Consider the following 22,635-nt stretch of genomic DNA (forward strand, 5'->3'; position numbering starts at 1 on the left):
TAGTGGGACTGACATCAGCATAAGAACAAGGCCATGGTTACAGGCTAAGAGAAAGCTCTTGGGATTCATTTTCTGTTGCCTTGCAAATGTTTGGTCTCTGTATTTGCAGGGACTGTGATCGAGATTGGTTTAAACAGTTCCCAAATACTAACTGCTACCACTCGCACAGATATAAATGACTTGAGGTTCAGAGTGATGGAAATTCAGCCCACGTATTTCTCATGGGAGGAAAGATATGGGATGAAATTGCAAGATGGTAGAAATATCTGCTAATTCTCTCCTCAGCTTTCACCACGGCAATGGAGGCAGAAGAGAAGCGAAGCTTATCGCTCAAGCTGAGCTGAAGTGTTTTTACTTTCACACAAAACCTCCCACAACGTCAATATAACTTCTATGAACACTGGATCTAATGAAGTCTGGTTTCCTAAGGACTTCCGTCTCATGGCTGACTGACTTGGGAGTTTAATAAGATCCAAGCACTAAATGAAGCTTTTCCTGTGAATGGAGCATTTATTAGATCCTGAGTGGAATCTCTGGAGTTTAATAAAAGAAAGCTCATGCTGCAATATTTCCTTTTGAAAGGGCACTTTAGGTCTCTCTCCTTCAACTGGATTAATAATTTTATGGAATATGTAGGAATTTAATTGCTGTGAAGGCTGGTGTTCCTCTACAAATTTGTTTGAAATTGGCCAAGATTTTGATTTACTGCAAGGAAAAGAATACTGACAGACCGACAGATGTACCCACACAATACGCTCTCATTTGCTGTCAATAATGAGACCAAAAAATTTCTGTATACCCTAGGGATGCAGCAAACATCACGAGAGCATGCACATTTGAGAAAAAGAGCAACCTAGAGATGTCTCTGATCTAGACCGGGATCAAGCCCAAAATCATCAGGCAGTGAAACAGAATGATGAGCCCCTCTCTCTCCCTTCTTTCACTCTCCATCCCAATCTCCTCCCTTAGCACTCCTGTTCCGGCTTGTGGCCAGGAGGCCCTGCCACAGGTCCTGCTGCGGGGTGGTCCCCCCAGCCAGCCCACTGCTGGTGCAAGTTCGGAGAGCAGTCAGCAGTGCAGCAATTCAAGAAGTCAGTAGGAGTATTTTACACCAAAGCTTATGTCCCTGATTTAGAGTACCTACAATAGTCTTCCTATCCAAAGGGTACGGGGAAGGTAGGAGATGCAGCAGGTAATTCTATTCTCTTCAGCTGGGCTTCTATTTGACAGAAGGAGATACTCAGTAGACCAGAGATCAGTTACCTCTATCCATGGGGCCTCCAGCTCTGATGCAAAAGTATAAGGTTCAACCTGGGTTTGTTATTCGTTTAATTAGCCTACAACAAACCAGCATCCAAAGAAGAAATGAAGAATGGGAGCGGGACCTAGAAGAAGCCAAGGACTGAGCAGCAGAGGCACTCATCTGAAAAGTGAATCATTCAGATTCTGGGTGCCCTAGATTAGTGAGGTGAATATTAAAAAATCACAAAACAAATGAAGACCAACACCACCTTTTGATATTCTTGAAAAATGTTTTGCCTTTAAAATTTAGCTCTTGTTGATGTTGTAGTATTCAGGGTTTCAGAGGCAGCGTTTTCAAAAAATATGACCAGCTCTATCAGAATGAAAGACACTGGAACAACTGATTTTAATGTAGGTGTCTGCTAAAATCCTGGCACCAATGGTGAGTGTTGAGTATATACTCATATATATTCATAACCATATATATTATATATGGTTATATAAACACTTATACATTCATAAATTCTCTGAAGAGCCATTTTCTTTAGATTTTCTCCTTATTAATGAATTGAAGAACACTAAAATCATCAGTCCTGAGAATAAAAGTCACCCAAGTTTTGTACATGCTGAAATAGTACTGAGAACACTGGCATACCATATAAATACCTCAACCGAATGTCCTTTTCCTTCTAAATTCAGATTAACATCCTCACAGTGAAGTATGAGATTAAAGTAATTAGTCAGAGCTTGGTGGTTTATTTGCCACAATATATAATCTTTTCAACCCCAGCTGTCCTTCTCACCCCCTGTTATGAATGCAGAATACTATGCTTAAGAATGAGAAGGTGGTGAATAACAAACACAGAATGATTAATAAGAAGTGTTTCCATCAAAACTGATATTGGAATAAATGATTAAACCCTTTCATAATCAACTCATTTATTAAAGTGAATGCCTTAAAGTGAAAGCTTGTCATTTATGGTAGTTTTCACAATGGGCAGCTATTCTATGTGTTTACTTCAAGAGTACATTTTTGTACTTTGGTAAATCAAGAAATATTGATTTTGAGCAAGTTGTTGATTTTATTGTCAGAACAAATTTAGCTTTGAGAATTGATTTTATTAACCTATTTTATAAGTCCCTCTAAACACACAATTTGTGAGCAACCCACATTCTCTTGATGTAAATGCCATTTGTAATCTGGCCAAAAAACAATTTAAGTGGAGATGGGCCAAATTCTTTTTTCATTTATGTTTATGCCATTCTGGAATAAACTCAGCAGTCTTACAAGGATATACAATTGTTTCTGACTAAGTGCAAATATCATTCCCTTATTTTCATTGACATAATTTCAGATTAACATGCTTGACTTCAGGGGATGCGATTATTTCATAGAGTTTTCTGGTTATCAGCAACAATTTTGGAAGATGACTATCGAGCAAATTTGATACAGTTACTTTTCAGAACATGCATTCTCAGCATTTATCTTGTGTCTGTGTTTTACTGCGTATGTGAAAAACCTCAAGAGTATGGAATTTGTGAAAAATTTCAATAAGTAGATTTACCTAAACCCCCACAAAACAGATCCTCCAAACAAGAAATGCTTCCAAAAGCTGTATGTTCATCTATACTGCAGATTGTCAACAATGTGACTTTACCTATCAGTGACAGAAAACTATACAGTAAGTATTACTATACCTAGAAAATGAGACTGGCCACTTTTTAGGGACACTTTAATACGCCATCATTTACTATGTCATTTAGAACATTTACTGGCATGCATTCACAATTTATCTGAAGATTATCTCAATCTATGTGGTAAGAACGTATCTTGATTTCCCAGAATGCTGAAGCTTTTTCAAAATTTTGAGAAATATGCAGCAATAGTTTTCTGCAGGTGCTGCAGCATGGAAGCACCTGGATTGTTCATGGAAAAAAAAAAAAAAGTTTATTTCTGCTTCTATGAAAAGAAGGCCCTACCCCAGTTGAATGCTGATGTCCTGAGAGCAATATGAAGAAGAATTTGCTCTCTGACATGCTTTTTCTTATCTATGATTTTGCAGAAGCCCTTTCTCCATGGCATTGGAACTATGTTGTAGAGTAAGGTAAACTAAACCTGTTTCTGGCAAGTAGCCAACCTACCAAAAAATAGGATTTTAAGGCTATTTAAATCTACTTACAAATTTGGCATATTTAATTTCAGCCCCCAAAATTTACCTTTTTAATTTAATTTCAATTTAAAAAGTAAAATAATTTTATTTCCGCATTTGCCAGACCCCCTGCTGCAACGTATTTGCTAAAGGGTATTTGCATTTTTTAAAAGGAATTGAAACCCACCAAAACTCACCATTTCAGATTTAGTGAGACATTTTTTCAATGAGCAAAATGTGCAAAATTTTGAGTACAAATACACAGCCACACATTATATGGCCAGTAAAGCAATTACTGGTACAGCCTGAGATGCGGATCACAAGGAGAAGGCAGGGAGCAGACGTTGCACCTGGCACCATTCCCTGCACCTCAGAGATCTCTAATCTGGTTATTGATGCCCCAGGCAGTTGTTATATGTATCCAAGAAGCAAGCAAATGTGCTTCAGGCAGCTGTAAGTTCCATGAAGCATCGCTCCTGCCAGCTGGTCTGTAGCAACGGGGCGGAGAGTCAGTGCCTCCAGCTGGGGAGCACCGCTTGCTGTAGTGGGTTCCTGCTCATCATCTGCAGGACCAGCTATCCTGCAGTAAGAGGTGCCAGAGCAGAAGCCAAGGTGCCCAGAGGCCATAGGATCTTAAGAGAATTACTAGGCTAGTTTAAGCTTGGGTTTAGCGCAACTAAGCCAGCTGACCCTGTCGTGCTTTACACAGAACAATTATGTGTCTACTGGACCAGGGAGAATGCAAAGGCCTGTCTATCCCAGAACTGGGAACAGGGAAGCTGAGGTTCCCCTCCCCACATTTGCAAATACTTAGGGTGCAGTGACAGCTGAAATGGACACATTTTTCTGTTTTGACTCTAGTAACAAAATCCCCAAGTGCTTCTGTGACAGCAGTGTTAGATTCCATCGTTTGTCCCTGTGAAATTTGATAAGAGCTACCCAAAACATTGACTCCACGTGAATACAAGATCACAGTCACCTGCTATTACTCAAAGTCTACTTAGAAACGAGGAACAAGCTCTTACCATTGTTACGCAGTGTATTTTAACTGTGATTTTCCAATTGTGAAGGACTGAGAAAAGGGCAGGGAGACAATGAAACGCAAAATTAACTGGATCCTGGTTATTAGCTTACACAGTCCATAATGTAACTTTAGGATGTTACTTGAATGCCTCAAGATTTTTTCAAGTACAGCTTTTCCCCCATTTTGAAGCTGATTAATTCAAATGTTTATTGGCAAAGGCCAATCCCGTCCTTGTGATATCTGTAAGTGTGGCTCACTGACTAGTCAAGAGTAGGATCTACATTTCTTCATGTTTATCTATATATCTTTTTTAGCATAAACTAGAGATGCAATAAGTGTCTTTTAGTCCAATTTCTTTTACACTGCTCTTGAAATAAGAACTGAAAAGCACTTTGAGAAATGTATTGAAATGCAGTAGCTTCACTACAATACTGCTGTTGGGTAATTACTTACTGTAATGCTCCATGATTTAGAACAGACTTTGATGTAAACAGAATATATATTTTTTTCCATTTAGGAGTTCAAGCAAATCAGTCTGAATGCTGAACTAAAGGAAAGCACTCTAAACTTCTGATAAACTCCTTAGAAGATATATCTCAAAGTAGCAAGCAACTTTCTAAAGCATGATGTATTCTTTACACATTCATATGCCATGTCCTGGAAAAAAATCAAGTGTATAGTTTTGCATTTATATGGTACACCTTAAAATAATCACGTGAATGGAAGACCCACTCCATACTGTGCAGTCCAGAATTATCCGATTCATCCAGCATATTCTGATATATAATTATTGTACAAGAAACTAAGTTATCTCTCTCCACAATGTGTAGAAAAGTGACAATACATGAAAACCAGGTGTCTACCTGAGTGATGTCCATTCCAGAGTCACAGCTCAATGGCTGGGTTGACGTGAGGCCGTTCGAACCTATTATTGTTGTGATCACACCGTTCTCATCAATTTTCCGAATCATGGTGCCGTCAACGAAATAAATAAATCCGTGCTTATCTACAGTGATACCTGGATGCAGGGAAAGCGTAAAAAAGAGTGTTAGTACTGACATTATCTAGATCTAAAAAAGGCTTAAAATGTTTTCTCTCCTCTTAGACTCTGAAAATCTGCTGATTAAAAAAAGTATGACTTTTTTTTCTACCCATTACTTATTTGATGCTTATACAAACCGTATACGGAAAGATCATGCCCATATATCAGACTGTCTTTGACTTACAGAGAAAGAGGGAAGATATGAGGAAGAAACAGAACAAAACAGCAGAGGCTTTGCTTGGAATGTAATTCTATATATATATAGAATTAGGCTCTTCAATAACTTTGCTTCATGTCCATCACAAAGTGGGACAAGACTAGCTTTTCTAAAAACTTATCTTACAGTTGATTTTTCTTCATTTTCACTTTCTTAATTCTCATGCAGAGGCAAGTATTTTTTTCTTACTGTACTGTCTGAATAATCAGAGTGTCTGAGCAAGCAAGAACCACCCACAGAAAGCAAGAGAGACTTTTGTCATGATATGGGCTGTACATTCAAATGGTGCAAAGCAGGCTCTGCTTAGCAGGCAGAAGGAATACCTGTGCTGCAGAATGTATTGCAGTGCTGTGCTGCCCAAGATGATGGTCATGTGCTGGAACCGGCCTCATGACAACAACGGGCTTCAGCAGGAGCTAGTGCAGTCCTCCCACTCCTGGATCTGCAATAGCTTTAGCACTACTGCACTGCACTGCACAGGAGAGATGGACCCTGAAGCAAATGGGAGGGCTATGCAAAGGAAAGGCGGTGGTCTTCTGTATTTCAGTGGGGAAACTGAGGAACGGAGGGCTTGCTGTCTCCCACCAGCAATGTGTGGTACAGCCATGTCACAACTCGTGCCTGGCCCTGGTCTGTCCCAGTCTAACACTTTCTCCCCAGTTCCTCCTGCATTCAATTTGTTAGACTCCTCTTCTATATTGCATGAACTGTAAGTAAGATCTTTTTTCCCTGAAATGTTGAAAATACAGCTAGAAAAGCACTTCTATTCTTATTAGGTTTGTGAAATCCTTTCTACCAAAACCGTTCAATTTCTTGCTTTAGACTACTTCATAATTTCCCATTTAAAGTTGCATAACTTTGCAATTATAGCAGCTGCTGTGCACAGCCAAGCTATTTTAATAATGAATTTATGTTCTGCTACACAGAAATGAAAGGCAGAGGACTTGAACAGATGGTTTGGACAGTGGCTTATATGGTTCTTGATTTTTGTCCCCTGCATTTAGCACAACTGAAGGCTGCATGTACTCTGAGTTTACCAAACGCTTGTCTGCACGCCAGTGTAGGATCTCACACAGCAATTCCACATGCTATTAAAAAAGAAAAAAAGGGCAAACTGCATTTCCTCACCTCCCAGCCCCATTTCCTTATACTTAATTTAATTTCTTTAAATATATAGGAACAGTTGTAGCTGGGTGCAAGGGAGAGTAAGCAGTCTGGGGGGCAGGGGCAAGACCAGGCGGCCCTGATGGGGAACATGCATCTCTCACAGGGCTGCGAGAAGTGGGGACAGTCTCCCCAGGCCCCTAAGTAAATCTGTACCTGGCAGTTGGAAATGCCTGGGGATTGAGTTTGAGTTACATACACGTTTGAGCGTAATACGCTTTCTCTTACAGCGTTAACACCCAGCGGCAGGGGCCCAAGACAAACTGCCCATGACAATGCCCAAACTTCTTTTCCAACAGAAAGCAGCAATAATGTCCACACCAGTTTTTCTATCGCAGCCAGGAGGTTAGCGAGGGCTCGGCTCTCCCCTCTGCCAGAGCAGGCCGACCTCCTCCGCTGGAGGGTTTCCATCCCTTACTCTGGCCAAGAGGGAGCCACTAAGTGAGGCTGTGAAGGCCTCGCAGCGGGACAGGCTTTCGGGTACACCCTGCCATCATGTCCCCCACCACCCAGCTCTGCCCAGAGGTGCCTCTTCACCGCAGGTGATGTCTGGGCACCTTGCAAAGGTCTGAGGGTATCATCACAAAAAAAATCCAAAGGCCACAGCAGTTAACTTTAGAGTCTAGCGCTCCTACCGTGTCCAGCTTTCAGGCTACCTATCAGCACAGTGTTGGTAGTTCAAATTAATTCTTTAAATTGTCAATTCGGTGTATTCACCTGGCCGTGAACTGCTGTTAGAAGAGGGATATTCACCATCCTGTCACCTTCTCCATCCCGGACAAAAAATGCCTGCAGACTGCTGAAGTGCCACAGGGTACAGGGATAGGCTACATCGCTTCGTTATGCGAAATGGCTGATCCCTGAAATGTCCAACTCTCCAGGACAGATGTCACCTGGGGGATTGAAATCACCTGGGGGGGGCTGGATGGGTCAGCTGGGGGGAAATCTGGGAGGTTATAAAAAGGCTAAAGGAAGAGCAGACATCTTGGGGCCTGGCTCCCTGCTGGCCTGTGAGCTCATGGATCATGCCTCCATGGTACTGGCTCCCTCAGAGGCCCTTTACTCTTTAATTAGAGAGTAACGGTGCTTTCAGAAACTACGGCATGACTGGCAAGCTCACGCCTGTCGTCTGCTTCTGAGAAGTCCAATTATAAATCCGAAAGGCTGAAGGTTTGAAGGTGAGCTGAGGTGAAGAGTGCATCTGAGAAGCAAAAGGGTTTGTTTTGGTGTTGGGGGGGTGACCTGTGTGTTCCAGTTTTTGGGAAGGGATGGCACCTCTGTCTGTCCGTCCCTCATGCACGCTAAAGAGACTTTCCCCTGAGAGACCCACGCACGCAGAAGGCCGGAGTCGGGGGTGCCCGCAGGGCTGGTGCCGAGGGCAGGCCGCCTCTCCAGAAACAACGCTGGGTGCGCCAAGCAAACCGCAAAATCTCTTCTGATACCATGTGCTGCTAAAACATCCACCCTCAAAGCCCAACTGAAGCAAAAAGAAATCCAGCCTGGTTATTAATGACCATATAAACAATTACTACATAAATCTGATGAGGTTTTTCCAAGTGTTATTCCGAGGGAAGGCACATGGCAGAAGCTAACAGAGCAAACCGCACTGAGAGGACTGCACCTTCTGTGGCGCAGCTAGAAGTCTGCAGAGGCTTTCATGGCAACAGTTTCCAAAGGCCCGAGTCACGATCTGCAGTTTAGTTTGTACACAGATAAATTTTCTCTTCAGAAAATGAGAAGGGCTGTGCTGACGCTGCTGCCGGAGTTGGGGGCCAGCGCGCAGGCGGGGCCGGGCTCCGAGGCACCTCCTGCCGCCCTCGCTGCGGGGCTCGGGGGCTCCCGCCCTCCCGCCTGGGCTCCCTCCTGCTCTGATCAGCTTCAGGATTATTAGCAAATGGAAAAGCTGCTAGGAAATTGTTCTGGGGTTTTCTCTTCGGGGATGTGTGAAGGTTGGAGAAAAATTCTCTTCAGTCCCAGCCTCCTCCTACTACTTGAAAGTCTCTTCAAGACTCCTTTTGGGAAGAAAAAGCTGTGCTGGACTGCTGTGGCGGGGAAGGTGTGAGGAGCAAGGACCACCATATGTGACTATGATGGTGTGCATGCAGCTATGACTGTTGGGGGTGCTTTCAACCTTACTGACGTTGCATCGTGGAGCAGTATTAGATGGGATTTGAATTGCTTTCCAGTGTGGTTCGCAGGCTCAAATGAGAAACCTGATGCGGGTGGGAACTGCAGCACATGTGCTGTGTCTTAGTCTGCCGTTGCAGCGGGGTGGTGCTGCATGGTAAGCATGGAGCTATGCTTCTCACCTGGGTAGCGCGGCCCTGGATCGGATCCATGCCACGGATAACACAAGGCCAGGATCTATCACTAGGGCAAGTGCATCTTCTGTTTTACGCAATTTCCCTGTGAACAGATGGCTGTGTTGGCTGCAAACCATCCATTATATAAAAATCAAAAATTATGCTGCAATGAAATAAAGCTACTCAGCTGTGTTGCTGAATGGATTCCAAACACTGACTATATAAGAAACCCAAAGATCCTTTAACGTTAATAATGCACATTTTGCTCTCCAGCCATTGCAGAAAGGCAATCTATCTGCAAGGGAAGTACACGTGCCAGTGTGATGGCATAAACAAGCCCATGTCTTCAGTATTTGTACTAAAGATTATAAATTCCTGGTACTCCCTAATAAGCCAGTTTCTTCAAGTGCCAATGTATATATGTTCAACAACAAACTACTGATTCCAGTGCTTACTCCTGTATACTAAACCAACATGACTTTACCCATTTGAAAAAATTACTTATGCTTTTAAGTCTTGTTGACAAATACTCTATGTAAGGCATCCACTGGAAAACAAAATACAGATTTGTGGCTAACCTGTCCCAATTTATTCATTATTAGGGTTGGATTCATTAATGCTCCTGTCACATCTTGCATGATGCTTCACATAATCTGTACTCGGAGAGATTATTTTTAATCCTTTTCTGACGTACAGTGTAATGCAGAATCAAATCACACACAGCACTTCAATTGTGCTTTAATCACCGAGGAACTCGGCGAGGAAACATGCACATGCTGAGTGTAGTGAATTGCACTGAGTGCAAGTAGGAACACTGCTCGCTCCATGAGTGAGCAAAAAAGGTCATTTTCAGGTATCGTTTCTTTGCACGGAGAATGAGATGTAGTTTGTATTAGGCTCTCAGTCTGATTCTGGTTTTTTAAGGAACCACAGCACTAAACCGTATGCCCAAATGACGCTGTCTTCGGGCACAAATGTGACCTATTGTGCAAGTGACAGACTTACTTTTCTTGGATATGAAATTCCTCATCAAACACTGCTGTCTGAGTAAGGACAACATAAACCTGTGCAAGGATTTAGTCTTGTTCTTTGACTCGGAGCTGAGCACAATCTGTTTTTCTGAGTAACATGCTTGTGCTGAAGGACTGGTTTTAGTCATGTTTAGTCACTGGGACTGTCTCACATAGGACTAGATTTTGTACCTGAATGTAAAACAGGAGCTGTTATGAACCTCTATGTCCAGTAGATTTATGCACAGACATCTTGGAACACTATTTATAACTCTAAGAGGTCTTTCAATCAGTACTATTTAAATTCCGTTGGCTAACGTTAAAAATGAACTGCTGCTAGTGCAATCACACGTGGCTACTAAGTATCATCACTAGAAAGACTCTGCAGAAAAAGTTTTGCTCTTTGTAACTGTTTTGTGCACAAAACAGTACTTTAGTAGATGGGCTGAGTACAACCACGATAAACACAGAAGGCTGACTATAACCTCTCCTGTTACATGCTCTCAGGACTGCTTTTGGCTAAAGCGTTATTTCCCTTGACAGATCTGCCTTAGTGCACATACATACATGATTACAAATGCAAAACACTTTGAAAGCAAACTGATCACTTTTGTGCATAGTTCTCATAGGCATAAATTCAAAATACATATGATTATTACATATGTGATCTTCCAATCTAGAAATTTTGGCATTCTAACATTACTGGAGCTAAGTTTATAGTTCTAAAAATATGGATTAAAGGTAATACAGTAAATTCCCCATTAAGATTACCACCCCCCCCCCCCGCCCCACGTCGTAGCCTGCACTTGCGTTCTAAGAGACTCTTTTTAGGAACAAATCCTTTTTGAACACATCAATAAACAGCAGCTAGGGCTATATGCTGCCCGCTTCTGGAAATCCTACTTTACGCTTTTTGCTCAGCTAAAAACTTTGCAAATGAGCATTTTTACATTGAAAACTTCTAATTAAACTTCTGAAGAATTTGTAAAAGAACATCTAAAACTACTGGTGAGGACTGATAAAAGAGAATGCCACCTTCTGCTGAAGAAAAACTGTATTTAGAAGGAACTTGAGATTCTCATAAAACTTTTAATAGGAAGAAGTGAATCAAATTGGTTAATTACCATTTTATGGTTGGTAAAAGGGCAAATTACATGCCATCCATTTCTAAACTTCTGAATGTCTCCGGTGCTTTTAATTAAAGCTGCCATCTAGAAACTACTAAAGCAATTTTATGCAATTAGTTATTTATAGGTTACCATAATACACCACTCAAAATATGATTCAAGTGATTTGCAGTCTGTTGCTTTGTGATCTTTGTCATCTTTACTTCATTACTGTCTCAGTACTAGCGGCAAAATATTCAGCAGTTCTTTGTCAGCTGGAACACGACTTCAGTGCTTGCACTTGAGCGTTGTTCTCTTTAGATGCGTAACAGTAGAGTTGGAGCAAACAACATTTTTAACTACTGACTGTGAATGAAAATGTCCCGCTTCCAGTCTGAGACATCATGACTGGGGTCATACTTACTGCTGTCGACAGTTAGCAGAAAAGTGAATAACTTATGCATTCAGATGAAGGTTTGATAAAATTTAGGAAAACTTGCTGTCCAAAAACTTTACCTTAAATGCTCTATAAGATTCCCAGACTTCTGAAATCACAGGTAGCTGAGACTACTAGAGAGATAAATAAGGGAATAACTTTTGCTGAATCAAAAAGGGCATGAGATGAATTTTTTGCTGGTTCTATGATGCATATGTGACAACAATTTGAGGCTGCAAATCACCTTGGTTTGTCTACTTCTTACTTTATATATTGCTAATGAAACATCTCACCCCATTCTGCTTTCCTTTTTGAATTGTATGGAAGCATTGAAAAGGTCTTGGGAATTTACAGAATAGCAAAGATTGCTGAATAAATGGTATTGATCATTACCTATGACAAGGGGGGCTTGTTTTCACAAAAGACTGTATTAGGGATTTGGTCTGCATCCTACTGAAGAGGAATGTTTTAGCTGAGCAGGCCCTAAATGTCATCTGACAAATGCAAAGGTTTAATCTGAGCAGTTGTTCTTACAGCTTTATTTACTTTAGAAAGTATCGCTGCAGATGGTGAGCAACAAGACTGATTATTTCAGGATGTAAGCTACTGGGGCGAACACGTTTTCAAAACGGTGATTTTTTTTAAAGTAGTATTTCCTTAGTAAAGTAATTTCAAGTAAAATGAATAAAACTACGCTGCAGAACCAATTTTTAATTTAGAGCTTTCATTTGTGTTGCTAGTTCATGGCCACGGGTTTGAGTGAAAAAGGCTCTTTGCTACAGCTGTGTATAAGGTATTTTTATGCATGGGATTTAGAACTTACTCCAACCTTCTGCATTTCCCTGGTGCTTACTTTGAGGTCACTGCATCTATAGTGAGGTCACTGCACTGCATTCAAGTACTCTGTACTCAGTGTGCAGTTTTTAATTTCTTGAGGCATTGACTGCACCCGTAGCTTGCACAGACAGTGTGTCCATCTATCTTCTAGTTCTAGAGTCTGGTCTGGACCCAGGAGTGAAAAAGCAGACACTGCAGGACCTTAGATGCTTAAACCTTTGGATTTAGTGCTTGGGCTTCCAAATGTTGTAAATCACTTGGGATGCTTAGGGGCTCAATCATTGGAGGGACTTAGTGCTTTCACAAAAGTTACTTAGCTTGTGTTTCCACCACAGCTGTCCTGTGTGAGGGCTCTGAGGTGGTCACAAATACAAGGTAATTGAAATCAGATGTTAATCTAAGACACTTTTCTTGGTATACTGACTGGGAGACACTGTAGCTCAGCAAAAATGTGGCAACTTGATTGTCTCAGCCTCTCACTGCCTCTGCCAATTAAGCTTGGAAAGTCAAATCTTATTTACATGTCTAAAGCCCACTGATTTCCGAAGGACAGGGTAGGCAAGTGTTTAATGCCTTTGATCCAGGCATTGGCTTTGCAGTGCTAAGCAGAACTACTCCCAGGTATTTCTATTAATTATAGTGCTTCTTACTGCTCCAATATTCAATGACTAATCTAGTTAAAATCAGGACACTACCCCTTAGTGCCTTATTATAAACACTAATCCAGATTGTTTAAATGATAGTGTTGGTGACTAGATGTGCCATAAATACTATTTATCAAAAAATCCTCAAACCCACCAAACAGAATTTCCCCACCCCAAAATGAAAATCTGTTACTTGGTAAAGTTCAAGTGATTAGAATTCAGTCAATGATTAATATCTTGTGTAGTTACTTCTTCATTTTCAATATCTTCTTGTGTAATAAATGTGTTCAGCTTGTCACAATCTTACTTTATGTCCCCACCTTGTATCGTTTCATATTCTGCTTAAGTACTTGGTCATCTATTACATGACTCATTAGCCTGAGATGTCTACAGAATTAAAGAAAGTTGCAGTAAAAATAATATATTGAAGTTCAAATTTCAACTACATCACCCATGCATGTTTAAAAGCATCTCTCAAAGTCAGCTCAACATACAATAGTGCAAGATTAATGTTCACTAAGCCCCATCTCTAGTGCTTCACAGAGAAGTGGGAACAGACTGAACAAAGCTACATGTGTTTGTTACCTGCAAAATAAAAGTTGTGGAAAGCAGATCAAATCATAATTGATTAGTGCAACTTCATGATGTTTTCCTGTCTGGTATTTAATTCCTGGTCACTCGGCAAAGGTAGTCTTGCCAAATGAAGATAACGAGAAATAAAAGTTGATGAAAGACTTAAATCATTAAATAATAATCTAGGGCTCTCCCAAAACCTACCTGTATGCCCACTGAAGTAGAAAAATCGTTATGTGTTCGAAAAAATTAAAACAGCATTTGAAGCAACTTTCATTCAGAAAAGTAAATGAGAAAGAGTATTTGAATTTCCACTTGTTAACATACTTCTGAGGACGTTATCAAGCAGGATTAAGTTTCACAAGTGTTACACAGTAGGTGTTTCTTATCAGTTTTGCGAATGGATAAACTGAGTCATACAGACTTATTCATTTGCCGGTAGCAAGAATGAGAATACAACTTTTGAGCTGTAACTAACCAAGGTCAGACGGCCACTAAATGGAGTTATTTCTCAGATATTACTGTTCTACCAAGTTAGAGGTAAATTTATTTTTCATTTATAACAGGAAAAAAAGGAATACTCAGGACAAAAATAAGAAGGCAAATGGAGAACAAAAAAGCGCTAAACATTTTTCTATATCAGCTTAAAAAAGAAATGCTAATCTTGTCTGGTCATTGAGTAATGCAAGTGATTATATTTAATCATCTCTTGCAATTACTCTCTCTTTATCTGCATTGTCAGGTACCTATTTTTGCACTGTAAAAATCTCAGAGGTGAGAAATTAGAAGCAATTCACTTATTTTTGTGGTCAAATACTATATAACATTGTGTTGCTTTGTGTTCAAGTATTTTTAAACATGGAGAAGACGCTGGTGAGTCTGTGGACTCACTAAAATTTTTGTCAGTGTTTCCTGCCTCCTAGAAAAAATATTTCTGTGTCTACTGTTTGAATGTTATTTCAGTAGAAACGTGACATCTTCTGACTTGTCAATTACTCCAATAACAAGCAAAATAAGTGATCCAAAAGAATCTCTAAAACTGCATGTAAGTATGTGAGACTTTTAGGTTTCTTAATAAATAACAGATCTATGGGTACCAGGCAAGTGCTTCCTCCTACTTTCTAAGGTTATTCAACCTCTTACAGTTTAGAGGAAAACAGGGACGTGTACTTATAAGGCCATTACGATAATACACAGCTAATTGTTCATACTGTGCTGGTGACTACAGGTTGATGCTGCCTTTTGCTAGGCCCTGTACAAAAAAGGAATGTGGCAGTCCATGGCTCCTTGAGATTAAAATCCAAAAGCCCAAACGTAACAAATCTGACCATTTCAAACTGATGTAATTTAGAGTAGATGCATAAATCAAAAGCAGCTGGGAGCCATTACCTGAATTTGCCAATATATGAGCCATTGTCTGCTAACAGTTAATTTTTTAATATGTGCTGGCTGCCCCAGAACTCATGAATTTTCCTTTTATTCCTCTTAATTTCTTTAAGACTAGAACCTTCTGTTAAGGAAGCCAACTATCCACGGGTATTTTTCAAGTAAATAGCGTATTACAAATTTTCACCAACATACTTCCCCAATAAGAAAATAAGATGGAACAACTAATTGTATTGTAATTAGATATAATCAATTGTAATCAGCAATAAAACATCGATCACTTTCCTGCTAAAGGATCTGAAAACCTTTGTTTTCTACTATTTTTAGAATTGATTCATTACATTAATTAGCTGCCTGAAGATTAACATTTATTTGTACTTACCTCACACTTACCTTCTATCATTAAAAACATGTTAAAGTCACTCTATAATTACAATGTGTCTCTTGCTAAGCCTTAAAACAGGATTATTTGCTTGTCTTGGAGATGGTTCTGCCTGGATATACATTCTAATTTCCTACTGATACACAGCCTTCCTTTATTAGCTCACAGAAAATAATCAAAACCCTTCCTTAGAGCTAGTCATTAGGAGGGAGCGGTGTGCTGCAGGGGGAGCATGCTAAAAGCCCACTCAGGGCTCTGCCATGGGAGCTGCAGAGTACCCTTTGTTCCAGGGATTTCAGTGGGAATTGAGGGTGATCAGCTGCTTTAGAGCACCAAATCCAGGGATTTTATCACAGTTCTAATGCACACTGCAAGGGGATTAATTGTGGCGCTGGTGGGGATTCAAGGCTTCATGAGCATTTTGCCTGTGACAATACAGGGTATAGTCTGAGAAGAAGGCTGCAGCAAAATGCTGATTTCACGTGCAGTAAGGGAGATGCTTGTATTTTGCCAAGTGCGTTTAATGAGGAAAGAAAAACCGGAGTTCCAAATAAACTTGATTTTGCTGCCTGTCTGATTTGAACAGCCCTGACTTAACATGTATGAGTAAGCTCCATTAATATTACAAGAATCACCTGAATGCATAAAATAAGGTTGCAAAGTAAATTTTTTATATTTTGTGCTTAAAAATTATATTTAATTAAATGCTGCCACCTTGCAACAGAAAGGTAATAAAAGAGGAGTGTTGCCACACAAGGAAAGAGTATTTCAGAGGATGCTAGCTGGAGCCCGCTGCTCATGCTACTCCCTTATAAAGGACTGGTTGTATTAAAAAAATGAGTGAGCTTTATGAAATGATTTGGCTTGCTTATAGCTGGTTAAATCATCACCCCAGACCCATTTTTGTACATCCAGTTGCATCTGAACTTCTAAGTAATGGAAGGAAATGACAGATGACCAACACCAAGTACTTCAGATACACTCTTTTCTTACCTCTTGGACTGTTGAGAGATGCTTCGGATGCCTTTCCTCCATCTCCACAGTGACTCTGGTCAAATGGAAGGCACTGATCACCTGTTCCTGCCACCACGTCTGCGTTTTTGGCCAGATCCTTTGTTTCAATGAGAGATTTTGCTTTGTAGACTTTTCTGGTGTTGGTATCTGACAAGTAAAGGGATTCTGACACTGGATCAACGGCCAAGTAATATTTATGTGCAGGGCTTGTACTAAAACAGAAGAGAAGAGCATCAAACTTAAATGGTTTTTCTTTTTAATTTCTGTTCACAGTAGCATAACACTTCTGAAGACATCTGTTCAATGATGTGGAGATGACAGAGGCATAAGTGAGACCAGCTTTAATGTAGCTCACGCAAGCAATGCTGCTGAGAAGGAAGGAACCAGTACTAGCCACAGAGCCCAACCAGCCAGCTCCGTACCAGGTAGCGAGCTTATGTAGAGACTGGTATTGGTGGAGTTAGTCCGTCCATTAGGACCAAGCCCTCCAGTATAAAGCTAACTGGAGTGACTTCAGCTTAGTTATAATTATTACTATCAAAAGCAAGGTCAATTTTCTATACCTGCGAAGTGCTAGTACTCTTGGCACTGAAAACAAATCTATGCCTTGCAGCAAAGTGAATCACAGACTGTTCTGCATGGGCACAAATACCCACTCTTGGTTATTTTTATCTGTTTCCAAACCTTAGGAAATATGAAGGTGTGAAATATGGTGCCTTAATTCATGCCGACTGTATTGTCAGGAGCAAGGCAGAAGGCCAAGTACTGTCAGTGCAACTAGGCATGAATTAATGCACCATAATTCATGCACTGAAGTGCCTTATTGAGATTATAAAATGTTATTTAAAAATATTTACATATGCTAATTAAATGGTGAGGATCATAAATTCTAATTGGAGAACTGGGCTGCATCTTATTAACCAGTAAGACTTTTTGTTTCTTTTTGACTGGAAAGTTAATTTCCAGTTTGAGGAAACTGTCTAAGCACATGGCACACCACGCCAGTGTCCTGAGCCTGGTGAGACTGCGGCGTAGTCCGGATTATACAATAAAATCAAAATCCAGATAGGCGTAGATCCTTTAATTCACACAGTCGGTTACTGAAATGGTGGGAGACAGGCACAGGCAGAGTGGTGGCTGATGCCTGGCAGAGTGTTTTGGTGCTCAGACAGTATTTTTACTACTGCCATGTTTCTCTGTGGGAGGAGGAGATTTCTGACGGGCGGCTGGGCAAGACACAGACCTGCCCACATCCCCTGTAACTCTACATCGGACTTTCCTATCTGCTCTGCAGATTAAAAAGATTGTCAAATTTCTATTTTTTTTTTTTTTTGAAGGGACATTTTATTAACATTTAATAACTAAATAACACTTAAGACTGCTGCAACAAAGTTAGGAAATGAGTTCCTCCTCTCAGCTTTGTCAGTTCTGTTTGTGGCGGGTTTTGACGACGCTCGGTGTACAGCTCCTTCTGCAGGGCCCGCTTTTCATGCCACAACAAACCGGGAAAGGAAGAATCTAGAGAAAATAGAACTGAAGAACTGGCAGAAGATCCAGGACAGATATGTAACGAAGATCCAGGACAGATATGTAACATCTGAGATGATACTGACTTATTTTACTGATGCGATTTCAGGTTGGTGGAGTCTCTTTATATATGAAGTTTTTGCTTGGTTGAGGCAGATACTAAGCTTTGTTAATCATCTATTAGACAGTTCTACCTCACTGAGCAGTGCTGCAAAACAACATAAAAATTACTTACCAATACCTTTTATTTCAGCAATCTACTGAGTACTCTATATATTACTAAGAAACTTCTAACAAACTATCAGCTGAAATCTTATTTCCATTTATAAGTGATAAGGCTAATGCTGTACCATGATAAATGAGATAGGCCCAAGCCCTATTTCTCTCAATTCTCATTCTCCATCCAAAAAGGGACAGAAACTACTCAGCATCTCTGAGGTTTGGGCCACAAGCTAGGCTAGCTTAAAGCTGACCTTAGTCATAAACTTCTATAAAAGACAGAAGGGGGAAATTCAAGGAAAGAGATATTCCCACGGTTGGGGAACAGATGTGAAACCCAGTCCAAGGAAACATAGGGAATGAGAGGACAGTGGTAGGATGAAATATGAGTAAGAGGATGAGCTAAAAGCAATTAATGCTGCATTACCTATCACCAGTATTGGAAAATTTTGTTTGTTGAAAACATTGAGAATCATTTGCGCTCTCTGGAGTGAGCTCAGAAGTGGCTGGCCAGCCAAAAGATGACTTTTTAATAAAATACTTCTGTGGAAAAAGTTGCAAGGAAAATTCTAGATGTTAAATAAACATATTGTTCATCATGCAGAAACTGCAGAGAACCAGGGGTCGTTATATACTCCCCTTGTAGACACATTTTCTGTCATCCTTGCCATTCCGTTTAATAGACCGGCTGTTAGAAAACTCTTGTTGTTTATGCTTAAAGCCTTGCATACTAAAATCTTTAAATGTAAAGCCTATTAGTAAAAAAAGGGAACAAAATCAAATACTCGCCCTCTTTGCAGAAGTTTGCAATCAAATCTAAATCTGAGTTTATTTAAGTTAGCCTATTAAACTATATCAAGTAGGCTAGGATTTACAATGAAACTTTCTAGAACAAGTTATTACCATCCTGTAGTAAAATTTTTCCCTGTAACCTCAAAGCCTAGTTTCCATTTTTACCAGTTATTAAACAAACAGCTCTGTTATTTCCTATTAAAATCTTGATTACAATAAAAACCGACGGGGTAAATTGTTTTTAAACAGTCAAAAATAAGATCAGTGGCCTTCTCTGTTTACTGGTCTCCAAACTCTATCCTTTTTTACACAGTATTTTCTTTGTTCCAGTAAGAAGAACCCTTTTCCCCTGCTCTGTTGGAGACTAAAAGTTGTGTTGAGGAAGTGGATTTTGAAGCCTTTTCCTGCTTGGGCTGTCATGAGCCTCTGACACCTTTTGGTTGTTGCTTCCACAAGTTTCTTTGAGCATCCTAGAAATCTCCACTATGACTATGGCCTTTATAGCCTCAAGAGAATGGCATACAGTGGGACTGCTGAGTACTCCCCCGTAACCTCAAAGACTACATTAACTTCAAGTGATTTCCTCCAATCTTCCGCAGATTTCACTTGGACAGAATACTGACAGGGGCAATGATTATTGAAATTAATGGGGCTGAGGTACTTGAGTATTGTCACAACTTGATTTAATTAAGGTTTAAGTTCATCTCAAGAAACTAGTATTAGTGAGCAGGTATTAAAAAAATTCTACTTTACAAAAGAAACTCCTGAATTTAAGATCTGATTCATCAGTAAGTTCAATTTGCTTCTTTAGTTTACAAAGACACTGGTCAGTTTAGCATGAAGGCAAACGGAAACAATCCTTCAGTTAAAAAATAGAACTTTGCACTTACCGGCTAGGAATTATTCTTTCTTTTTAAGTTTTCATTGTAAAATATATGAGATGTGACATCATCTGCAAGTATGCTGGCAAACAACCTCTAGTATTCAATAGCATTCCTGTGGCTAAAGCGAGTAATTCCAACCAGCACTCTCATCCTGCAGACACACATTCAGTCCGTGCTCCGCTTCCTACTATGCTGTGAAGTTATCAGCTTAGGTTGTACCGGTGCTGGTTTATTTATCACATTTAAGTACTGAAATGCTAAGAAGTTTGTTTCTAAGGATACAGAGTGCCTTGCTATCTCCTTCTAGCCTGCAACGTCATTTCTGCAGCTGGACTGTTATAACCTACTCCCTCACCGTCTGTCACAGAAGCCTAATGTACAATGTTAGTTCTTTTAAAGAAATCCCTACGTCGCAATGCCAAAATGCTAACTGGAAAGGGGGAAAGCCACTTGCTTTTGCTTTAGCTGGAGAAGCAAGGGCTGAGCTGTGACACAGCATCCTCAGTGCTGGGGCCTGCTGCGCGCCCTCTGTAACTGCGGCAGATTTTAAAGTTCATAGTAGTATCCTAGAACCGCTAAAGCACAGTCCTCTTGGGTGACTCTGAAGCCTTTTTTATTATTTCTTTGTTGCTAAAACTCCTGTTTCCTTGGCTGGCTATATCTATGATCATTCACACAGCACGTGAAATGAATATGACAGCTATGAAATGCATTCCCAGCTTTTATGTTTAAACCTCTCCATCTCTGCTTGCTGATTTTTAGGGGGAGACTTCATCCCTTCAACGGGAACAAATCAAACCTTCTTTATTATAAACAATGGTGAATTTGATGAACACTTATATTTATTGAATTCAAAGTGTTTCTCTGTATCCAGACTTCTAAAAGGACTTTCGTAAGACTGTTTCCTCGAACATGGTTCACATATTATTGTTACTGTGTTTTACTTACCTGTGTCTTGTGTCTCTATTCCTAGTAAGACAGGTAAGTTCAGGTTTAAAAAAAAAGAAAAAAAAAGACAAGAAATGTTAGTCCTCAGCAAACTGTATTCTTTGCCTGACTGCTCACAGAGCTGTATCCCAACAACAAAACCTTGTTTATCCTGTTACTCAGTATTGTTCCCTTCTCTCAAACTGCTTCCTTTCCACCGCCTGCACATTGTCAAGTCAGTTCTGAACAACCAGCACACAACTTCATCACCAGCAATGCTAGCTGGTGGGAGATTCACGGGTGTTAGCCAAGAGAAAGTTAGTGTATCAGTGTCCGAAATCTTTCCTGCTTTCCTCTCTGGTCCTGAAAGGGAAGGGGAAGCCGGAGTCATAATTACAGGGCAGTCGTTAATGGTGGCACAGGCCCAGCCTGCGAAATGTCAGGCTGCAATGCCAGGTTTGCTCTTGTCTGCTTAAACTCAGTCGTATCCTCTGTTACAGGTGAGGAACAATTTAATTGTATTAAACATGGTAAGTCTATCTTCAGACATAATGCTGTGACCTGACATGATACTGCACATATTTGCTATTGAATTATGAGGTTTTCTTCAAAAACACACTTCATGGAATATTTTAACTTTTTTGAGAAAATGTAAGAAAAATATCACAGGAAGAGAAATCAGCTCTGCTCTGCACTTCGTAGAATTACGCAAAACCTGTTTGAAAGGCTGCTTAAGATGCCCTTTTTAACTGATGACTTTAAAGTAAGTGTAAGTTTTCTGATGAGTTTGTTCGACAGTCGATGAGACGTGCTCGCAAGACAACCAAATGTGGCTGCTTCTTTAAGTCACAAGTGAAAAAAGGCTCACCATAGTTTTCATAAGCATATCACAGCCAGGATAATGAACACTAGTCAGAGAAAGCTCATTATTTTTTTACCTTAATTCTAATATGCCAATTGAGTTTCCGGAGGGAAAGATCCGTCTGACAAAATTGAAGTCACCGATATACACGCTACCATCAGGCCCAGAAGCAAGAGCAACCGGGGCAAAGAGTTTGCTGTTGAGCGCAAGACCGTTGCAGTTGGAGCAAGAGACACTTCTCTGGTGTCCGTTGCCCATCACAGTGGAGATGACTGGCGGCTGCTGGGAAATGAACATGTTTTCACCATTTCCTTTGTGTACAATTCCTAAGGGGAGGAGGGGCAGAAAATAGAGACAAAAAAAGCGAATGTATAGCATTTAAACTATTCCCCAGTTTAGGATTATGCAATCATCTAGAAAATCAGATTACCAGAACAGCAACAAACATCAGATCTTTTAAAAACCATCACAGGGTGCCAGTGATCTCTTCCAACTTTGTTCAGTCCCAGGCTTCACCATCACCATTTTGTCAATGAGTGGTTAGTGGCTATTTTAAAAGCCAACATCATGAGGAGAGCTCATGGTTGGTTAATGCTCTAAAAAATTGACTGTTAATTGCAGTGCTATCTGATTTCTTGGGGATTACTACTTTAATATTCATTTTATTCATAAATTTTTATTAGGTAGCAGAGGAATTTCTTAGGCAGTTTGAATATTTAATTAAAGGAGATTAATAGCAGGACTACTATGCATTTTTCACAAAAGAGCACTGAGTGGCAGTACAAAATCAATATTCAAATTTAAACGCGAGTCCTTCATGGTATATAAAAACGGTGCCAGATGAAGCAAAGCCAAGTTAAGAGTCAAGGAGTAATTCTGAGGCACAACTGAGTT

General features: G+C 40.2%; 1 protein-coding gene across 2 annotated transcripts in view; it reads right to left on the reverse strand.

Moving 5' to 3' along the window:
- Positions 1 to 22,635, reverse strand: part of TENM1 (teneurin transmembrane protein 1) — a 254,046-nt gene that overhangs the window by 40,740 nt on the left and 190,671 nt on the right. For both annotated transcript variants that reach the window (XM_059824549.1, XM_059824548.1), the window contains 4 exons: positions 21,818 to 22,067; positions 20,901 to 20,921; positions 16,510 to 16,742; positions 5,280 to 5,434 (listed from right to left, as the gene is read on the reverse strand). In XM_059824549.1, coding sequence (XP_059680532.1) covers positions 5,280 to 5,434; positions 16,510 to 16,742; positions 20,901 to 20,921; positions 21,818 to 22,067 — 659 coding nt within the window. The remainder of the gene's footprint in view (positions 1 to 5,279; positions 5,435 to 16,509; positions 16,743 to 20,900; positions 20,922 to 21,817; positions 22,068 to 22,635) is intronic.

This window comes from Gavia stellata, chromosome 14 (assembly GCF_030936135.1).
Source record: "Gavia stellata isolate bGavSte3 chromosome 14, bGavSte3.hap2, whole genome shotgun sequence".
In the NCBI taxonomy this organism is placed as follows: Eukaryota; Metazoa; Chordata; class Aves; order Gaviiformes; family Gaviidae; genus Gavia; species Gavia stellata.